The 18,603-nt window shown below is 35.1% G+C and overlaps 1 protein-coding gene across 1 annotated transcript in view; it reads right to left on the bottom strand.

Annotated features, from left to right (window-relative positions):
- Window positions 1–7,191: 7,191 nt before the first annotated feature.
- ADGRB3 (adhesion G protein-coupled receptor B3) overlaps window positions 7,192–18,603 on the bottom strand; it is a 705,508-nt gene continuing 694,096 nt past the window's right edge. Inside the window, exons 30-31 of the mRNA XM_055329612.1 lie at window positions 17,974–18,078; window positions 7,192–7,985 (exon numbers count right to left, since the gene is read on the bottom strand). Of these exons, the coding sequence (XP_055185587.1) occupies window positions 7,797–7,985; window positions 17,974–18,078 (294 nt within the window). The 3' untranslated portion in view covers window positions 7,192–7,796. The remainder of the gene's footprint in view (window positions 7,986–17,973; window positions 18,079–18,603) is intronic.

The following is an 18,603-nucleotide window of genomic DNA, read 5'->3' as shown; positions in this document are numbered from 1 at the left end:
CATCCCTCCTCCACAAATTATAGAACAGAAAGATATAATTAATCTCCTGTAGTATACCCCCTCCTAACATGACTTTATGATCATGAGATAATATGACCATAAGTGATATCTCACCCTCTGATGTGATCATAATCTGCAAGTGTGACTTTAAATGAACAACTTCAAAGCCCTAATTGCAATTTTTAGTAAATATCTAATTGACTCATTATTGCTAATCTGTTACCTTATGTTACATTTTGTAGCCAGTTTATCCTACATGAATCACTGGAAAATTAAACCACTTCAAAATTAGATTTTCCATACATACCAAACTTAAAAAATACTTTAATGAACATAATATGGTTCAATAACCTGTTGATAATATTCTCCAAGCAAAAGTCATCATTTTGAGGTTCTATGATGTAGAGCTTTGGGATCTCAGTGCCCTTGTGTTGAACTAAACCTAAATCTGTGGGGTTTTTTTTAATTTTTATTTATTTATGATAGTCACACACACAGAGAGAGAGGCAGAGACACAGGCAGAGGGAGAAGCAGGCTCCATGCACCGGGAGCCCGACGTGGGATTCGATCCCGGGTCTCCAGGATCACGACCTGGGCCAAAGGCAGGCGCCAAACCGCTGCGCCACCCAGGGATCCCTAAATCTGTGTTTTGAGGAAGTTCTTGGTGGTTCTTTCCCAGTACTATTCTGTGTGAGAGAAAGTGATCCTTTGGATACTAATCCTCTTCTCCTTCATCCTACAGATCTCCCTGATTTCATCCCAAATATTTGCCAGCAAGTTTAACCTAAAACTTTCTGCTGCCAAAAAACTATTCAGAATTATTTGGAGCTAAGACTCTAGGCTAAACTGTGAGGATGAATCTTGGCTCTGCCATTTATTGCCTTATATGATATTGGCAAAGTTATAGATCTCAGTTTCTTTATTTGTAAAATGGAAATAATGAAAGAACCTGCTTTATAGGTTAGTTTTGAGGATTAAATGAATATTTATAAATATTTATAAAGTTTTATAAACACTTAGAAGAGCTTAAAATTATTACTAAAACTGTTTTGAGAAATCCTGTTCATGGGTAGTTTATTGAAGTATAATGTTCTCCTTTTCTTTTATTTTTTTCATTCAGCCAGATCATGGGATCAAGTACTAGATTTGTACTTGAAGCACAGTGTTTTGACTTTTGAAAGCTATTTTTGGTGACTGTATTTGGGTATTAAGTATTTACTTGTTTTAGGTGTTTCCAGAGAAGCAGAACCAATAGGGTGTGTCTGTGTGTGTGTGTGCATGTGTGTGCGTGTGTACATAGATTTATTTTAAGGAATTGAATCATGTGATTTGGGGACTGGCAAGTCTGATATCCAAAGAGCAGACTAGCAGCTGGAGATTCATGGAAAGGTTGATGTTGCATCTCTAGTCTGAAGATAGTCTGGAGGAAGATTCTTCTTCCTTGGGGGACCTCAGCCTTTTTCTCTTAAGGCCATCAGCTGATTTTGTGAGGCTCACCACCCACATTATGGAGGGTAATCTGCTTTACAGAAATTCTACTGAGTTATGTCAATCTTGTCAAAAAAATACTTCACCATGTCACCTAGATTGGTGTTTGATCAATATCTAGATACTGTGATCTAGTCAGGTTGAAATATAATTAACCATCACATTACTCTTCAAGAGAGGACACAAAAATTACCTTTGTAGCCCTCAGGGGTTTTATAAGGAGATTGTTGATAAAGAATTCAACATGTAATTCAGCATGAGGTTTTATGAGAGGCACTTCTTGGTTGATTTGTTTCTGTAGAGGAAGTGCTGGCCATTATCTTAGGCACACTATAAACTATGTAACTAACTGCAGTTTCTATGTGTATATTAGTTCAGAGCCATCATTTGGCACAGATTTAGATAGGAGTCTAGGACCTTGAGGCATACAATTTAGGTACTAAATTAATCTGTGTCATCTTGATTGTCCTTGCTCATTTTATTTTAAGTAACTTATTATTAATCAGTGCTTTTTACTTTTAAAAGATAGATTTATTTATTCATTCATTCATTCATTCATTCATGAGAGACTCAGAGTGAGGCAGAGACATAGAAAGACAGAGAAGCAGGCTCCTCACAGGGAGTCTGATGTGGGACTCAATCCCCCAACTCAGGATCATTCCCTGAGCCTAAGGCAGATGCTCAGCCACTGAGCTACCCAGGCATCCAGTGCCTTTTCCAGATATTCCTATTACATGTTCTTCTTTCTTTTCCTTATGGATCCATCAAGTTATTGCAATTGTTTGTTGGTCTGTGTGTCCCCAAAGATACTAAGTCCCTTGAAAATAGAGACCAAATTTTGTTCACTGTTGAATCACCACCTCCTAATACAGTATCTATACGGCAACTGGTTCGAAATAAATATTTGTCGCATACCATATATAGTTTTTAAACACCTTGACTCTACATCAGAATAAAGCACAACATACTTGCAACCTAAGATCATCTTGAAGTGTCTACATAAAATACTCTCTGAATTTTAGGAATGAAATTCTAGATCTGAGAGAGAGAGAGAGAAAAAGAGATATTAGATAATGCTAGGCATTCATCTGGAAAGTTGGCAAAACTCTAAATTGGTTAAAAGAATAGGAATTGAAATGCTGACCTTCAATTCCAATCTTCATGACTCTTTTCTTTGGTTGAAAATTACTTATTAAAAGGGATCTGAACCCTCTAACTGGAGTTTTGTGGTTTTGGCGAGGAGGAAGTTGTATTCAGAGACACTCCTCAAAAGGCTTGTAGGTCTTTTACATAGGTGTTTGCTATCAGAACAATCATTTTCACCATGAATTGTTTGTTTTCATGTAAGAAATGCTAGATGTATCCTGTCAGTGACTCTAGTGAGTTAAACTTATAAATAAGTCTTATATATTTAGCTAGTTTTCAGGTGTCAATCTGTTAGTTTACCTGTGACCAAGAAGGTCTAACTATTCTCCTCAGTTTAACTAAACTTTAGACAGGTAGCTTCTTCACTCTATGCCCCTGACCTCTCTGACTAGCAAGTTGTATGGTGTAAATGTACAAGTAATAGTCCAAACCAAGAGAGGATTGGTAAACTCAGATTAAGGAAAATTAAGTGTTCTAGATTATAATATTTACCATTTTCACTCTGGAATTATTTTTGTTTAAAGAGCTATAGTTATTGTTGGGGCACTGGGGTGGCTCATTTGGTTGAGTATTTGAATCAGTTTTGGCTCAGGTCATGATCTCAGGGTCACATCAGACTCTGTGCTCAGCAGAGAGTCTGCTTGAGGATTTCTCTCTCACTGTCTCCCTCTGCCCCTCTCCCCACTCACATTCTCTCTTTCAACTAGATAAATCTTTAAAAAAAAAGAACCATAGCTATTTTCTAATATTAGAAAATTCTTCCTATTAATCACTGCTGGTTGAACATTAATTTTTGAAAAAGTCTTCTCAATCCAGTGGGCTTGGTTTCTTACCCTATGACAGTGTTGAACTTTACCTGAGCCCTATACTCTTGGAAAACAGCAATAGTCAGGAATTCCCCACACCCTTTTGTGTTCTAGGAAACAACTTATTGCAAAAGAACCACCCTTGTGACATTGAATAAGACTCTCAGGTGAATCCAAATCCCTTGTATACTTATGACAAAGTCAGACACAGACCCTTGAAATTCCTATCCTTTGTCTCAGAAATTGGTAGGCGAATGGTTTGTCCCCACTGACCAATCTGAACAAAATACTTGCTAACTTAACTTTGCCAAACTTCAGTTAGGTGTCTCTCCCAGTCGGCTGGTCACAAAGAAAGACACGTCCAATTGAACTACCCAATCAGGCCGTCTGCTCACCTCACTCTACCACATCGGATTCTTTCTAGTCTTGTTGGCTTTTCCCTCTGAAAGAAAAGCCCTTTCTGCCTGGCATCTGGGATTCTTACAGGTTTTACAGTTGGGAGTGTTTTCCCTATTGCAATAGTTTTTTCAAAGGAAGTCTCTCCTTATCTAAGTCTGGATTTGTTTTTTGACACCTGAATATAATTGTCGTTTTCATTGGCTGATAACATTTCTTCTATCTGTATATTCTATGATTCTTGGTTCTGCTATTACTACCCCAGTTATGAATTTAACTACAGAAGTGTGTCAGGGGAAGATGATTTTGTCATTGTAGAAACCTTTGTGCAGATTGACGTGCTGGAGACATATTTGTTTTCATATTCTTCAATGAAGCAATATAAACGTGTGGCATTTTATTTTGACATAGAGAACTCGAAATAACTAGTAAACATTTTCTAAGAAGTTGTGAATGATTTCAAATCTGCAATCTAAATTTTCTGAAGCAGTGACTTAGTGACTGCAACTTCTTAAAATTGTGATCGTATGTTTTTAGAGAGTGTCTGAAGCCAATCTGAAAATTCGGGTTGGCCTTTCTGTCTCCTGCTGCATATATGCAAGTAATCACACAACTAGTGAGAAAGCAGCTACATTTGAAGAGGATTTGAAAGGTAAAGTGGTGCAAATAGAATTGCATAATGGACTATAGAACCAAATCTATTTAAGATCACTTGCTATTTTGATCAGCTATCCTTTTCTGCTACAATTAGCTACTGGCCTCACTACCTCTAAGTCAGCTGATGATACATATTTTCAGTTTTATGCCTCTACTACTAGCCTGAAAAGTATCTCCATGGGATTTGTGTTTATTGGAACTGGGGACTTAATCTGGAAGGGACAGTAGAAACTTCATGGAATGTTAATTAATTATTGCCTCATGTGGTAATCTTAAGGGCAAAAAGACAATATAGGGTAATAATAGCTTATAATATTTAAATAATATTATTACTTTCACATTTGAATTTTCCATCTTTAGTAGATTGTGAGCTACCTAAAACAGAGGCCCTATATTCTCCTGATAAACAAGTAAATACATAATAGTTATTCAAGAAACACTTTTGAATGTGTGACTTGATATGAATGCATGGCTGTAAGCAATACTAAAATAAATTCCACAAATAATTCAACAAACATTTATTGTGTGAACATTATTGTGCTAGGTCCCTTAAGAGGTACAAAAATGGATCAGACATGAATCCTGCCCTCCAGGCACTTACAGTCCACCAGAGGATATCAGAAATGTGTATAAATAACAAGGTAGAAGTTTTTTAAAAAGTCCTAAGAGAGGTACAGAAGCATTGCCATAAGAGTTCCCGGGAGAAATTATTTCTTGCTTGGAAAATCATGAAAAACTTTGTGAAGATGAAGTATGAGGTGGACCTTGAAGCATAAATAAAATTTAGATCTGGGGGAAGGGGAAGGCTTACCAGTCCAAGGGCACAAAGTTCTCAGCAGGTTGTGAATGCAATGGGCTCAGAGAGAACTGCCCAGGACTGTCGAAGGGGCAGCTGCAAGTCAGCTTTGGCAGGGTACATGTATATGCTCGTGCAGTGGAAACTTGCAAGAAGTGGACTAAAAAGAGAGCTTCCTTAAACTTATGATTCCTTGGTACTTACTGACCTGCCTGTGTTGTTTTCCTTATAGATTAAACAAAACAAAACAAAAAGCACCCCTACAACTTGACATCCCTCTTAGAGTAACAAAAAAAGTTACCCTAACATTTTCAAGTATGCAGTATCTGGTTAGCTTTCATATATTGATCTGATATTGAATTACTAGAACTAGAGAAAAATAGAAGTGAGAAAAATAGATTTCATTTTATGGCAGTGACTATTATAGTTGTACAAGAAATATTAGTCTAATATATTGAGTTTGTTTTCTAAACATAGAATTTACGTTTTCAAATATATGCTTATTGAGGTTTTTTTTTTTTTCCACTCAAGATTTTCCAGTTTGAAATGAGAAACTGCCTATATGGTTTTCATTCACTCTATAGGTTACGGAGATGGAGCTAAGCATGTGTATATATATGGATATGTAATATATACACACACACATATGTAGGTATATATACACACATATACATATATGCATATGTATGTATTTATAGATATGTGGATATAGAAAGAAATGAGAGAGAAATTTGCTAAATATTCCTATCACCAGAAAGTCATCTTATAAATTTAATAAACATTTAATATTACAATTACAGTATAATTAGCATGAAGTTTATTCTATAGAAAAATCACTCCTTAGTTATGTTATATTCTGCTGTTGCTTTTATTTTTAAAATCTGCTTAAAAATATATTTTTAACATCTTTACACTGAGAACATTCTAAGTATCTGACAGGAGTTCAGCCTGAGCTGGGCAGTTTTTAAGGCTCTAGCTTAGTGGTGCACTTGAGTGTTGAAGCACCTTTGTCTCTGGCTGGACTCATGGCCTGCAGGGCTGCGTCCCCAGGTCATGGGTAGCCGGAGCCAGCTCACTTTATTTTCTGACAGACCACACAAGACCATGCAGTTTAGGTTTAACAATAAACTAATCTAAAGAAACGTTCTAGGAATTTTGAAGACCTTAATCTCCTTTCTACTCCCTATACTTCCCTTAGACTGAAAGAAAGAATCTCATCATCCATTAAAAGGATGACAAAATTGCTGACATGCTTTGCACTATGTTTCTTTTAATGAAGCTTTGAGAAAGCAGAAGACATCACCGGTGTGGCTTTCCACTACAGAGGACACCAGGGACCAGCTTACCTCAGATTTCCCACTTTCAGACCAGACATAAAGCATCTACTAAATACAATCATTCCCCTTTTCCTTCTGCTAGAGAATATACAGATAAGATTTTTTAAAAAATCCTGAATAAGTTCGTTTTTTTGTATGCTATGAAGAACTATAGTACAAGTAGTTTCTTTTGTGAAACATGCAATGGACTTCATTACTTATAATAAACATTTTCCCTGTATTATTTTTTGTATGGCAACTTATTGTTTTCTACTAGTAGTTGTATTTTTGCCACGAGATAGAAAAAAACATAATATTTATGTAAGACTATGATGGCAGATTTCTGACAAGCCCCATTTACATGGTACATTGTTCCAAAGGATGTTTGAGTAGAAAATACAGAAGCATTATACAAACCTACTATTACATTTGAGAAATCATTAGCCTCAAAGGAGTAATAACGGTATGCTATTAAAACTGTGAATACATTTTCAGTATCTGTATTGAAAAAAAATTATAAATATGTAAATTTCTGTTCAACAAATCCAAAATAAAATGCACTAAAAAACTGATATGTAGACAAAAGTTTATTTACACCATACAACATTTTAAATATTTTATACACAGTTGCAGCAGAGAAAGCTACTCAGAGCTTTCTAGAGAAAACTGCAATAATAAAGATGTGAAATATATTATTCATATAAAAGTGAGATTATTACTTTATTGCATTTAAAGCAATGAAGAATGTAGCTCAACAAACATTCATTTAATGACAAAAACTTTGCTTTTATATTATAAAGTAAAAAGTGTAGTAATGGCCAAACAGACTGTTATAAACTTTAAAAACTGCATAAATATATACATTGTGCTTCATGGTGAAGTTTTTTGAAAACTAAACCATATGAAGCGGTTACAGCATGAATCGTTGCTTGAGGTTTATCTATAAAGATTACCTTACAAATCCATTCCACGGGTACTTACAACACAGGATGGTCAGAACTGTACACCTGGTCCTCTCTCCACTAGCCTTACTAGTGAGAAGTTACCATATGCAAACATCACTGACATTTGGCACATGAAGGTCCTGACATAGGATAGTCACACTGTCCAGATAGAAATGTCAGGCTTCCCAAGTCTTAAGTGTCAGTGCAATAAATTGTTTCATATCCACCTCAGTCCATTTTGATTTTGTTAAACTTCTGTTTGAAAGTCACCCTCTTGCACATCCAGAGGCAAATTCAGACACTTCTCCCACTCTGCTGGCCTCAGTTCCAAAGCATCCTTTGCCTCTGTATCTAAGACATTGATTGTGGTATAATGTTGGTATTCACTGGGGTTTTTGAAAGTGTCCCATGGATTCTTGTTTGGTGCTGGGTTTTCCTGTTGAGGAAAGAGGGGAAAGAGTCATTATTTGATGATGAGTATTACTGCTTGTTTAAGTTCCCAGGAAGAGAGCATGTTTGTGACCCTAATCCAGTTGATATGATTCAGAGATGATTTGAAATTGTGGCCAGCTGCAGGAAATGGTTTTGATTTTAGTTTTCTTTCATTGCACAAACTGATGAACACCTTCTTTATGTTATCCTAAAATTTTCCAGCAATCAAAGGAATTGAATAATTTATGGAAGGCAAAGTAGATGATGTTTTGTTTTGGGTATCTTGTGAAATGTCAGCATAGCTATATACTCAGGTAGGAAGGGGGTGTTACTGCAAAGACTAAATGTAGAAAATTTACGTATTTCGACAGAGCCTTTGGTGAGATAAAATTTGAAGATATGTAATGGGGCAGGTTATAAATAATAAAAACAGTCCCCCAAATGGCCATATTTCATAAAACTGAATTTCATTAACTTTGCTTAGTTTTTAAGAAATTATCCTTTTTAGAACATCAAAATGCTACTATGTCCTTTGTGTAATTTATTTTTTCACTGCTGTATATTCCACCACAGTTTTTTTAATGTATTTGGGCAGCACACTAATTCAGCAAAACTCATTCTTCCCTTTAAAGAACACAGCTTTCTCGAAAATATATCTAGCAATATAAGGGGTTAAGGAATGTCTACCAGCCAGAATTCCTTATGTTCCAAAGTATATACCGTCTTACTACTTAAGATTTAAGATATGCCTAATTATGACTCCACCCAGACCTTCTATGTTGTAGGGACACAATAAATATGAGTAGACATGATTCAAAGTTTCTATAGCCTGATTTTTTGTTAAGATTTAGAAGTGAACTTAATTTATTTTAAATAAGTGTTAAATGAGAGAATTTGAGTGGAATAGACCAAGCTGAGTGACATCAAAGAACAAGAAGGAAATCATAACTGAATTCTCTTTAGAACAAATTAAATTAAAACCCCTAAACAACTATAATTGTTGAATGTGTCCTTTATTCCTCCCCCTCCACCCTAAATTCTAGCCTACAACTGCTTATAATTAATTAGCAGGGGGTACATAAAACAGGTACTGCAATTATTGTCTGGGTTCTATTGAGGATATTAAAAATCACTCAAAAAAATCACTCTCAAGTATAGATAAAAGAGACAACCCTCTAGAAATTAAATTATTAAAATCCTCAATATATTAGATGTTTTTAACACATATAAACCTTAATCATGAGGAGATACAAGAAAACAATAGTTAATAGTTAAGATGTGATAAAGTTTTAACCTTTAGGATATGTGGAAGGGATTAATTCTGATTTAGTCCAATATCCTAAAGTCTTATGAACTATCTAGTCTTATAACTCTTCCCTTCCCCTCCTTCCTTGCTCCCTTCAACTAATATTTTTTAGCTGCTCTGTGTTGGGCATCATATTAGGCACTAGGGAGGATAAAGTGATAAATCAAGGATGGAAAGCCAACATGGTTCACTAGGAAGCATAAGATTTAAGGGGTGATTTAAGGTCCAAATTCCAGTTGCTCCATTTCATATGAATGTAACTCTGAGCGATATACTCAATTTCTATGAACTTCAACTTTAATATTTGCAAAACATGGATAAGTTTTATATTTGAGGCCAAAGGAATTGGCAAACTGCAGATTACCTATATTGTAGGGTTGCAAATTTTTTTAAAAAAAGTTAAGGAGCCTGGCCTAACACCTAGTATTAAATAAATGACCTTTATGTAGTAATTATACTTATTTTGAAGGTGTTTATAGTTAAATGAAGATATAAATATATAGATATATCTGCATCTATAAGGGGGTATGGACAAGGATGGAAACAAGGCTTCTTTTTGTGGAAAGCATATAACAGAATTGTCACAGAAGAATGAGCTTGGTCATAAAGATTTGTGTGATTGGAGGCTTGGTGGATGAACAGGCATGCATACTGAGAAGTAAAAATCCAGAGAACATGTGGATGGGACAACTCTGAGAAAAATAACCAATTCATTTTAATTGGAGTGAAAAAGAATAGAATAAACAGGCAGAAGGTGGATTGAAAAGCCAGATCATAAGGGACACGGTATGCCAGGCCACTCAATTTGGAATTTATTCTGTATGCAATAGGGAATAGTTGAACATTTCAGGGCACTACAGTGACCTGAATCATCAGTCACTGACTGAATGGTTCACTAGTGTGAATTCTGCTGCATCAAGCCACAGAGAGGACTTCTTCATCTTAGACAAAGGCTGTGTCTTTTTTTTTTTTTTAAATTTTTGTTTGTTTTATTTATTTATGATAGGCACACAGTGAGAGAGAGAGAAGCAGAGACACAGGCAGAGGGAGAAGCAGGCTCCATGCACCGGGAGCCCGACGTGGGATTCGATCCCGGGTCTCCAGGATCGCGCCCTGGGCCAAAGGCAGGCGCCAAACCGCTGCGCCACCCAGGGATCCCCAAAGGCTGTGTCTTAAAGGAGCTTTCTGGGAATCCTTAGTTTGACAAAGTTCAATTAATTCAGTCCTAAAAGGATTCAAGATATGTAAATTATTTGGCTTTGAAAATTATTTATGTTTGGAATAGATGTGATTTTCCATTTATATTTTGAAGATCAAGCACCACAGATCCATGAACTAAAATGGTCAATTTTAAACTTTGTCTGAATGTCTAGATTCCAACAATATTATTGCCAGTATGACTGACTGAATTTCTGAGGTTATATAATTAATAAGGTTGGATTTCTTGTTCATCTCCTCTGGCCTCCCATGGTATTCCCAGTAGTACTGTAGTTCTTGCCATTGTTCACAAATGTGTGGAAATCCTTTCGGTCTGAGACCCATGCTTCTTTAATGGTAAAGAACTACTGTACCCAGCAGTAGTACTCATACAAACAGAGCACCACATACACACAAAAAATCAAACAGTGAAGATAACTTAAGGGACCTAGAGAACAACATTGAGTGAAATAATATTTAAGGGTCCAAGAGAAGAGAGAGAAAGGGACAGAAAACTTACTTGAAAAAATAATAGTTGAAAATTCCTGACCTTGATGAAGGGAATAGACCTGTGGGTCAAGGAAGCCTAGATCTTTCCAAAATAAGATATACCCAGAGAGATCTGCACCAAGACACATTATAATTAAAATGTCAAAAGTTAAAGAAAAAAAACCTTAAAGGCAGTGGGAAAAAAATAAAACAAACAAACAAACTCAAACTTGTTATGTACAGGGAACCTCCATAAGTATATCAGCAGATTTTTTGGGAGAAACTGCAGGCTAGAAGAAAGTGGCATGATGTAGTCAATGCTGAAAGCAAAAATCCCAACTAAGAATACAAGGTAGTAAAAATAATGGCCACAACAATTAGTTATGGGAAACACAAAATAAGAGATGTGAAATGTGACATCAAAAACATCAAACATGGCAGGGTATTAAAATTTAGAGTTTTAAAATGTGTGCAAACTTAATTTGCTAACAACTTAATATAGATTGGCATATATATGTATACATATACATGCCTCATGGTAACAACAACGCTAAAACCTGTAGTAAATACATAAAATTAAAGAAAAGCATCAAACCATAATGGAAAAGAGCAAGAGAAGACAAAAGGAAAAGAGAACTACAAAAACAGATAGAAAACAAAGTGGCAATAAGTACATACCTATCTATAATTACTTTAAATGCAAGTAAATTCTTCCATCAGAAGATACAGAGTGGCTGAATGGATTAAAAAAAAAAAAACAAAACAAGACACATCTACATGCTGCCTATAAGAGACTCACCTCGGTTTAAGGACACACACAGACTAAAAGTGAACGTACGAGAAAAGATGTTGAATGCAAATGGAAACCAAGAGAAAGCTGGGGTAGCTATACTAAAAGTCAGACAAAATAGACTTTAAAACAAAGACTAATAAAAGACAATGGGCATTACATAATGATAAAGAATTCAATCCAGCAAGACGATATAACCTTGTACTCATGCACTCAACTTAGAAACACATAAATGAATAAAGCATATGTTAACAGACCTAAAGGAGAAATTGATAATGGTACAATTACACTAGGGGACTATTACACATGCAGACAGAAAGTCAAACATTAGACTTAAAGAATTCATTAAGCCAGATGGATTTAATAGATATATCCAGAACATTCCACGTAACAGCAGAATATGCATTCTTTTAAAGGGCACATGGAACATTCTCTAGGATAGGTTATGTGTTAGTTACAAAACAAGTCTCAATAAGTTTAAGATGACTGAAATTATATCAAGCATATTTTTAGAACATAACCCATGTAACTGAAAACCAATGATAATAATAAACAATATGCTACTCAACAACCAGTGGGTCAACAAAGAAATCAAAGAATACAATACCTTGAGACAAATAAAAATGAAAATAAAGGACACTAACATCTATATGATACAGAAAATGCAGTTCACAGGGATACAGGCCTACCTCAGGAAATAAGAAAAATCTCAAACATTCTAACTTTACTAGAAAAACAGAAGCAAAGCCCAAAGTTAGCAGAAGGGAGGAAATAAAAGATCAGAGTGGAAATAAATGAATAGAGACTAAAAAGACGATAGTGAAACAAAAAGCTGGTTCTTTGAAAAACTAAACAAAGTGTATAAGCTTTAGCTAGACTAAGAATAAAAAGAGAAAATGTTCCAATAAATAAAATCAGAAATGAAAGATGTTATAACTAATACCAAAAAAATAAAGCATCATAAGAAAATACTATGAATAATTTATGCCAATATATTGGACAACCTAGAATAAATGAGTACATTCCTAGAAACATACAATATTCCAAGACAGAATCATGAAGAAATACAAAATGAATAGACTGATTACTAGCAAGGAAATTGAATCAGTAATCAAAAACCTCCCAACAAACAAAAGTCCAGGCAGGACCAGATGGCTTCACTAGTGAATTCTATCAAGCAATCAAAGAAGATTTACTACCAGTCCTTCTCAAACTCTTCCAAAAAATTGAAAAAGAAGAAACGCTTTCAATCTCCTGAGGCCAATATTACCCTGATACCAAATCTAGACAAGGATGCCACACAAAAAAAGGAAATTACAATATCCCTGATGAACACAGATGTAAAAATCCTCAACAAAATACTAGCAAACTCAATTTTCAACAATATATTAAAAAGATATTCCATGATCACATCTGATTTATTTCATGTATGCAAGGATAGTTCAACATCTGAAAATCAATCAATGTGACACACCATATTAACAAGATGAAGGATAAAAGTCATATAAGCACTTCAACAGATGCAACTAACACATCTGACAAAATTCAACATGACTTTATAATAAAAAAGTCTTAAAAAGGTGGTTACAGAGGGAATGTACCTCAAGATAATAAAGGCCATATATGCCAAGCCCACAGCTAACACTATACTCAGAGATGCAAAGGAAAAGCTTTTCCTCTAAGATCAAGTACAAGACAAAGATGCCCACTCTTGCCACTTTTCTTCAGTACAGTATTGGTAGTCCTACCTGAAGCAATTAGGCAAGAAAAGGAAATAAATGACATCCAAATTGGAAAGAAGTAAGTAAAACTGTCTTATTTGTAAAGAACATAATTTTATGGGTAAAAAGCCCTATGGACTCCTCTAAAAAAACTGCTATAACCAATAAATTCAGTCAAGTTGCAGGATACACATACAAATATCCTTTATGTTTTCATACACTAACAACAAACTATCAGAGAAATCAAGGAAACAGTTCCGATTATACCAAAAAAGAATAAAGCAGGAATAAATTTAACCAAGGAGGTGTAAGACTTACACACAGAAAACTACCGAATTTGGTGAGTGATAATGAAGAAGTCACAAATAAATAGAAAGATATGCTATGTTCACAGACTTGAAGAATATTGCTCAAATGTCATATTACCCAAATATAATATTACCCATATTATATAGATTTAATATAATCCATGTTAAAATAGCAATGGCATTTTTCACAGAAATAGAAAAATTCTAAAATGTACATGGAACCATGAAAAATCCTAAATAACCAAGCTATCTGGAATAAGAAGAACAAAGCTGGAGCCATCATGCTCCCTGATTTCAAACTCTTATCACAGAGTTATAGTAATCAAAGCAGTATAGTATTGGCATAAAAACAGATATTTTGAATAATGGAACAGAATAAAGAGCCCAGAAATAAACCTATGCATATATGATCGATAAATTTATAACAAAGGAGGCACATCAAAACCACAATGAGATATTTCACACCTTTGGAAATGTCTATTACCAAAAAGACAAAAAATAAAAAGTGTTGACAATGATGTGGAGGAAAAGGAACCCTTGTGTACTGGTGCAGCCACTATGGAAAACAGTATGGAGGTTACTAAACTAAAAATAGAACTATCATATGATCCAGCAATTCCACTTCTGGGTATTTAAAGAAAATGAAAATACTGGTTTGAAAAGGCATATGCACCCTTATGTTCATTGCAGCATTATTTATGTGGCCAAGATATGGAAATAATAAAATGGATAAAGAAGATGTGGTTTATAGATATACAATGGGATACTACTCAGTCATAAAAAATAATGAAATTTTGCCCTTTTTGTGACAACATGTATAGACTAGAGGTTATTATGCTTATTATGAAATAAGTAAGACAAACACCATATGATTTCACTTATATGTAGGATATAAAAAACAAATGAAAAAACAAAACAAAACTCATAAGTGTAAAGAATACATTGCTGGTTGCCAGCAGGGAGGGGGTTTTGGAGGAAGGTGAAATGGGAAAAGGAGGTCAAAATATACACACTTCAAAGACAAATAAATCATGGGGATGTAATATATAGAATGAGATTATAGTTAACAATATTGTATATTACATCATTTTATATGCTGGCAGGAGGAAACTAGATTAACTAAGTGATCATTTTGCAGTATATACAAATATTAAACCATTACTAATATGTTATGTTAATTGTATCACAATAAAAGAATTACAAACTCAATATAAGTCAACATGGATGAAGCTTCTAAAGATGCTAATTTGGCCTTAGGGTATATACATAGAAATGGGATGTTAGCTGAATATGAGAATTCAAGGCCACCTGGACCATATGAAGGCCACCAGGGCATTTCCCATAGCTCAGGGTTCCAGGCCAGTCTAGCTGTCACTTCTGGGTAAGTCCCTTTCTTCCTCCCTCCCTCCATTCTTTTCTTTTCCTCCTTCCTTTTTTTTCTTCCTTTCCTCTCTTCTTTCTTTCCTTCCTTCTTCTAACCTACAATACTGGAGACAAGGGAATGAGAATTTGTTTATTCTATATTCTAAAAGAGTGAAGATTTGGAGAAGCTCCTTGGGGGGAAGGAATCTTGATGGAGAATAGTTTGTGAGACACATTCAAAGTAAAAGAATTCTTTCAACAGTGCCTTTTCTTTGTAGTGTGATTTAGATGTTGTCCTGCCTGGAAGCAGGGAAAGGGACTAAATGGTCTTTTGGGTTCCCTTTGATTCCCAAAATTCTACATAATTACCATCATTTGCAGTGCTAGGCAGGTGTTGTGAGTTAGTAGCCAGAAAAAAAGGAAAAGACTTTGAGATTTTTGTTTTGAAAATGTCTTTCTCCATCCAATTATGCGATTTTTCATTAGCAATGTGCCACACAAATTATGACTGAATTAAGGATAATGAACTCACTCACATGTTCATTATTAATCAAAACTGAATAAGGAACTCTTTTTTTTCCTGTTCTCAGATATTTAGGACAATAGTCAAGCAGCAGTGACAGCTCTATCCTTCCCACTCCTAACCTCCCAAATGATAAATATTTATAAATCTTTTCTAGAATAGGCGTGCTGCTGCAGAGATGTGGAGTAATTAGTAGGCTATTTTGGTTGTCAGGAAACTGAGATACAGATATTTGTGCCATTAATGATTTAATACCCAGACCATACAACAAGGGGAAATTACAATCATATTATAGCAGTCAGCCAGCTGTATCTGTTGCATAAGCCTTTCAGATTTGTAAACATAACCCTCTCTCTCTCTCTCTCTCTCTGTCTCTCTCTCTCTTTCTTTAGCAAATGAAGTTTCTTCCATTTATTTCAATGTTAGCTTTCAGTATTCCAAAATGAGTAGCTAATGTGTTTAGGTCTAATCTCAATGGTGCAATTCTCATTTGCCTGGCAAACTAAAAATTGATGGCTCAATATCAGGAGCAGATAAGAAAGAACCACTCACTACATTCAAGGGTCTTCTATATGCCCACTATTGTGTTGATGATACCAAGTAATGCATGATTCTTGCAATAAGGAGGAAAATAGGTTGATATACACGTGAATTATTTATGGACCATTTAAGAGTTAAGGTCTCTTGTATTTCTTATAATCTTCATTTACCAAACACGATTAAGGGATGCCTGAGTGGCTCAGCAGGCTAAGCATTTGTCTTCAGTTCAGGTCATGATCTCGAGGTCCTGGGATCGAGCACCATGTTGGGCTTCCTGTGGGGAGTCTGCTTCTCCCTCTCCCTCTGTCCCTCTCCCCCCTCCCCACTTGTGCTGTTTCACTCAAATAAATATATAAAAAATTTTTTCAAAAAGCCAAACATAGACTGAACTATCAGAAACATTCAATAAGCCAAGAACAGGTATGTACTGATAAATTACCATGACCAGCCTTGTACTAGTACTGAGAAGAATACAGGAGAAACAAAGGTACATAAATTCTGTTCATGTACTAGTACTGAGAGGAATACAGGAGAAACAAAGGTACATAAGTTCTTGTTCATGTACTAGTACTGAGAGGAATACAGGAGAAACAAAAGTACATAAATTCTTGTTCATGATAAACTGATGTTACTAATTAGGAAGCTAGGACTTAGACCCACAACACACATACCCAAGGCTCACTAGAGTTGGTGATCAAACACCAACACAAACACATGTCTCTTAGAGTGATATATATATGCCAGAATATCAGATGTTAGGAGGAGGGGAAGGACTGCAAAGGTATAAGGCAAAGCAGGAGTACCATATTTGGAGTGAGGAACAGTGGAGTCAGATGGTAGTCCAGCTCTATCTCTCATAGTTGAGTCTCAGCTTCTTAAACTCTCACATGCCCTTCCTGCTTTGGAAAGTGTTAAAAGTGTTATGAGAATAAAGAAAGCATTTACTCCTTTCTATTTTCTTTGTTCAATGTAGGAAAAATTGAGGGTTAGAAACCTGAGCTGGGTAACTTGTCCATGATCAGATAGTTCTTGGTTGAGCTTTGTACTCAAATAATCATGGAGCCTTCTCTGAAGCTATGACTGTGCCATGTCCACGGTAACTGCAAAATACCATTTGATGAATTCCTATGCTACGACTGTAGTAGTATGAATGAATGAGAAGAAAATAGTCTAACCAAATATCAATGCTTTCAATGTTGATGTGTTTCTCAAAACTCTTGTTATAGAACAAGTGAATCCTGAATTTCCTGGAGCCAAAACTTAACATTTTGGTTTCATGTAACAAAGTGAAACCAAGTATATATTCATATATGTATATGAATATAATGTATCTATATACATATATACACATACACATAATATAAAGAAATATGTAATTATATTTTTGACCTTAAAATGTCAGACATTCAAATTAAAATGTAAAAATTTAGTCAACTATTTGGGTGTTTGAATGATCATTTTAATGATGATAAAAGGGCCACATGAACCTAACACATTTTTGTTATATAACTAATTCCAATTAAAGCTTATAACTGATAATACATTTAAATACGAATAAAACTGCTTAAAGAGTCTATCATTCCTAGTTTGTTTCTTAGTATATTCCAAAATATATTGTGGAGCATTATTTTTTTTTCTATGTATGCCACTTCTGTGTTCACAAGACAATGAAAAGCTCCTGGAGGGCAAGGATAATGGCTGACAGGATATATCATTAGTGTGGTGCCAGGCACTGATGGAAGTAACACATACTCACCATACTACTTGTATTTGGTATATCCCGAAATCTGTCCAAAGTTTGAAACTTCTGATTCAGCTCCTGAAACAGTTCCATATGCCTCTTCCTTGTATGCATGACCTTCTGCAAAAGAAAATAGAAAGTCTCTCATTTCTAATTTGATTTACACATTTTAAGAAGAGACTTAATATTTTTGCTTTAACTAATAAGGAATGTAAGTTTGGCAGGAACCAGGAAGTCCCCAAAGACACCACAAATGCAAATAAGCTGCATCTAATCTTTGTTTCATAGTCAGCACTTCTTGAGCATGAAGAATTGGCTTTATTTCCACTTACAAGATTACCAAAATATAGTTTTCTCTTGTGGGTGCATTAAAAATGTAGCAGTCATTCCTGTGTAAGATTTTCATCATTCAAAGTTAAAGCTGTTTTACAAAAATTGTTGTAATATAAAAAAATGTTTAAAAATTTGGACTTGTAAAGCACCCAAGTCTCTCAATGTTTGTCATGGGAAATATTACTTTTTTTATGTTTTATTTCCATAAACACTAAAATCCTAGCTGGCTGTACTAAAGGGGGAACAAAATCCCAGTCACTGCCATTTAAGGCTGACTCAAAGCACTAAAGTGTCTGAAATATATGTGAGTTC

Source organism: Nyctereutes procyonoides, unplaced genomic scaffold (genome assembly GCF_905146905.1).
Source record: "Nyctereutes procyonoides isolate TBG_1078 unplaced genomic scaffold, NYPRO_anot_genome, whole genome shotgun sequence".
In the NCBI taxonomy this organism is placed as follows: domain Eukaryota; kingdom Metazoa; phylum Chordata; class Mammalia; order Carnivora; family Canidae; genus Nyctereutes; species Nyctereutes procyonoides.
The sequence above is the reverse complement of the archived record's forward strand: the minus strand, read 5'-3'. Positions and strand labels throughout refer to the sequence as shown.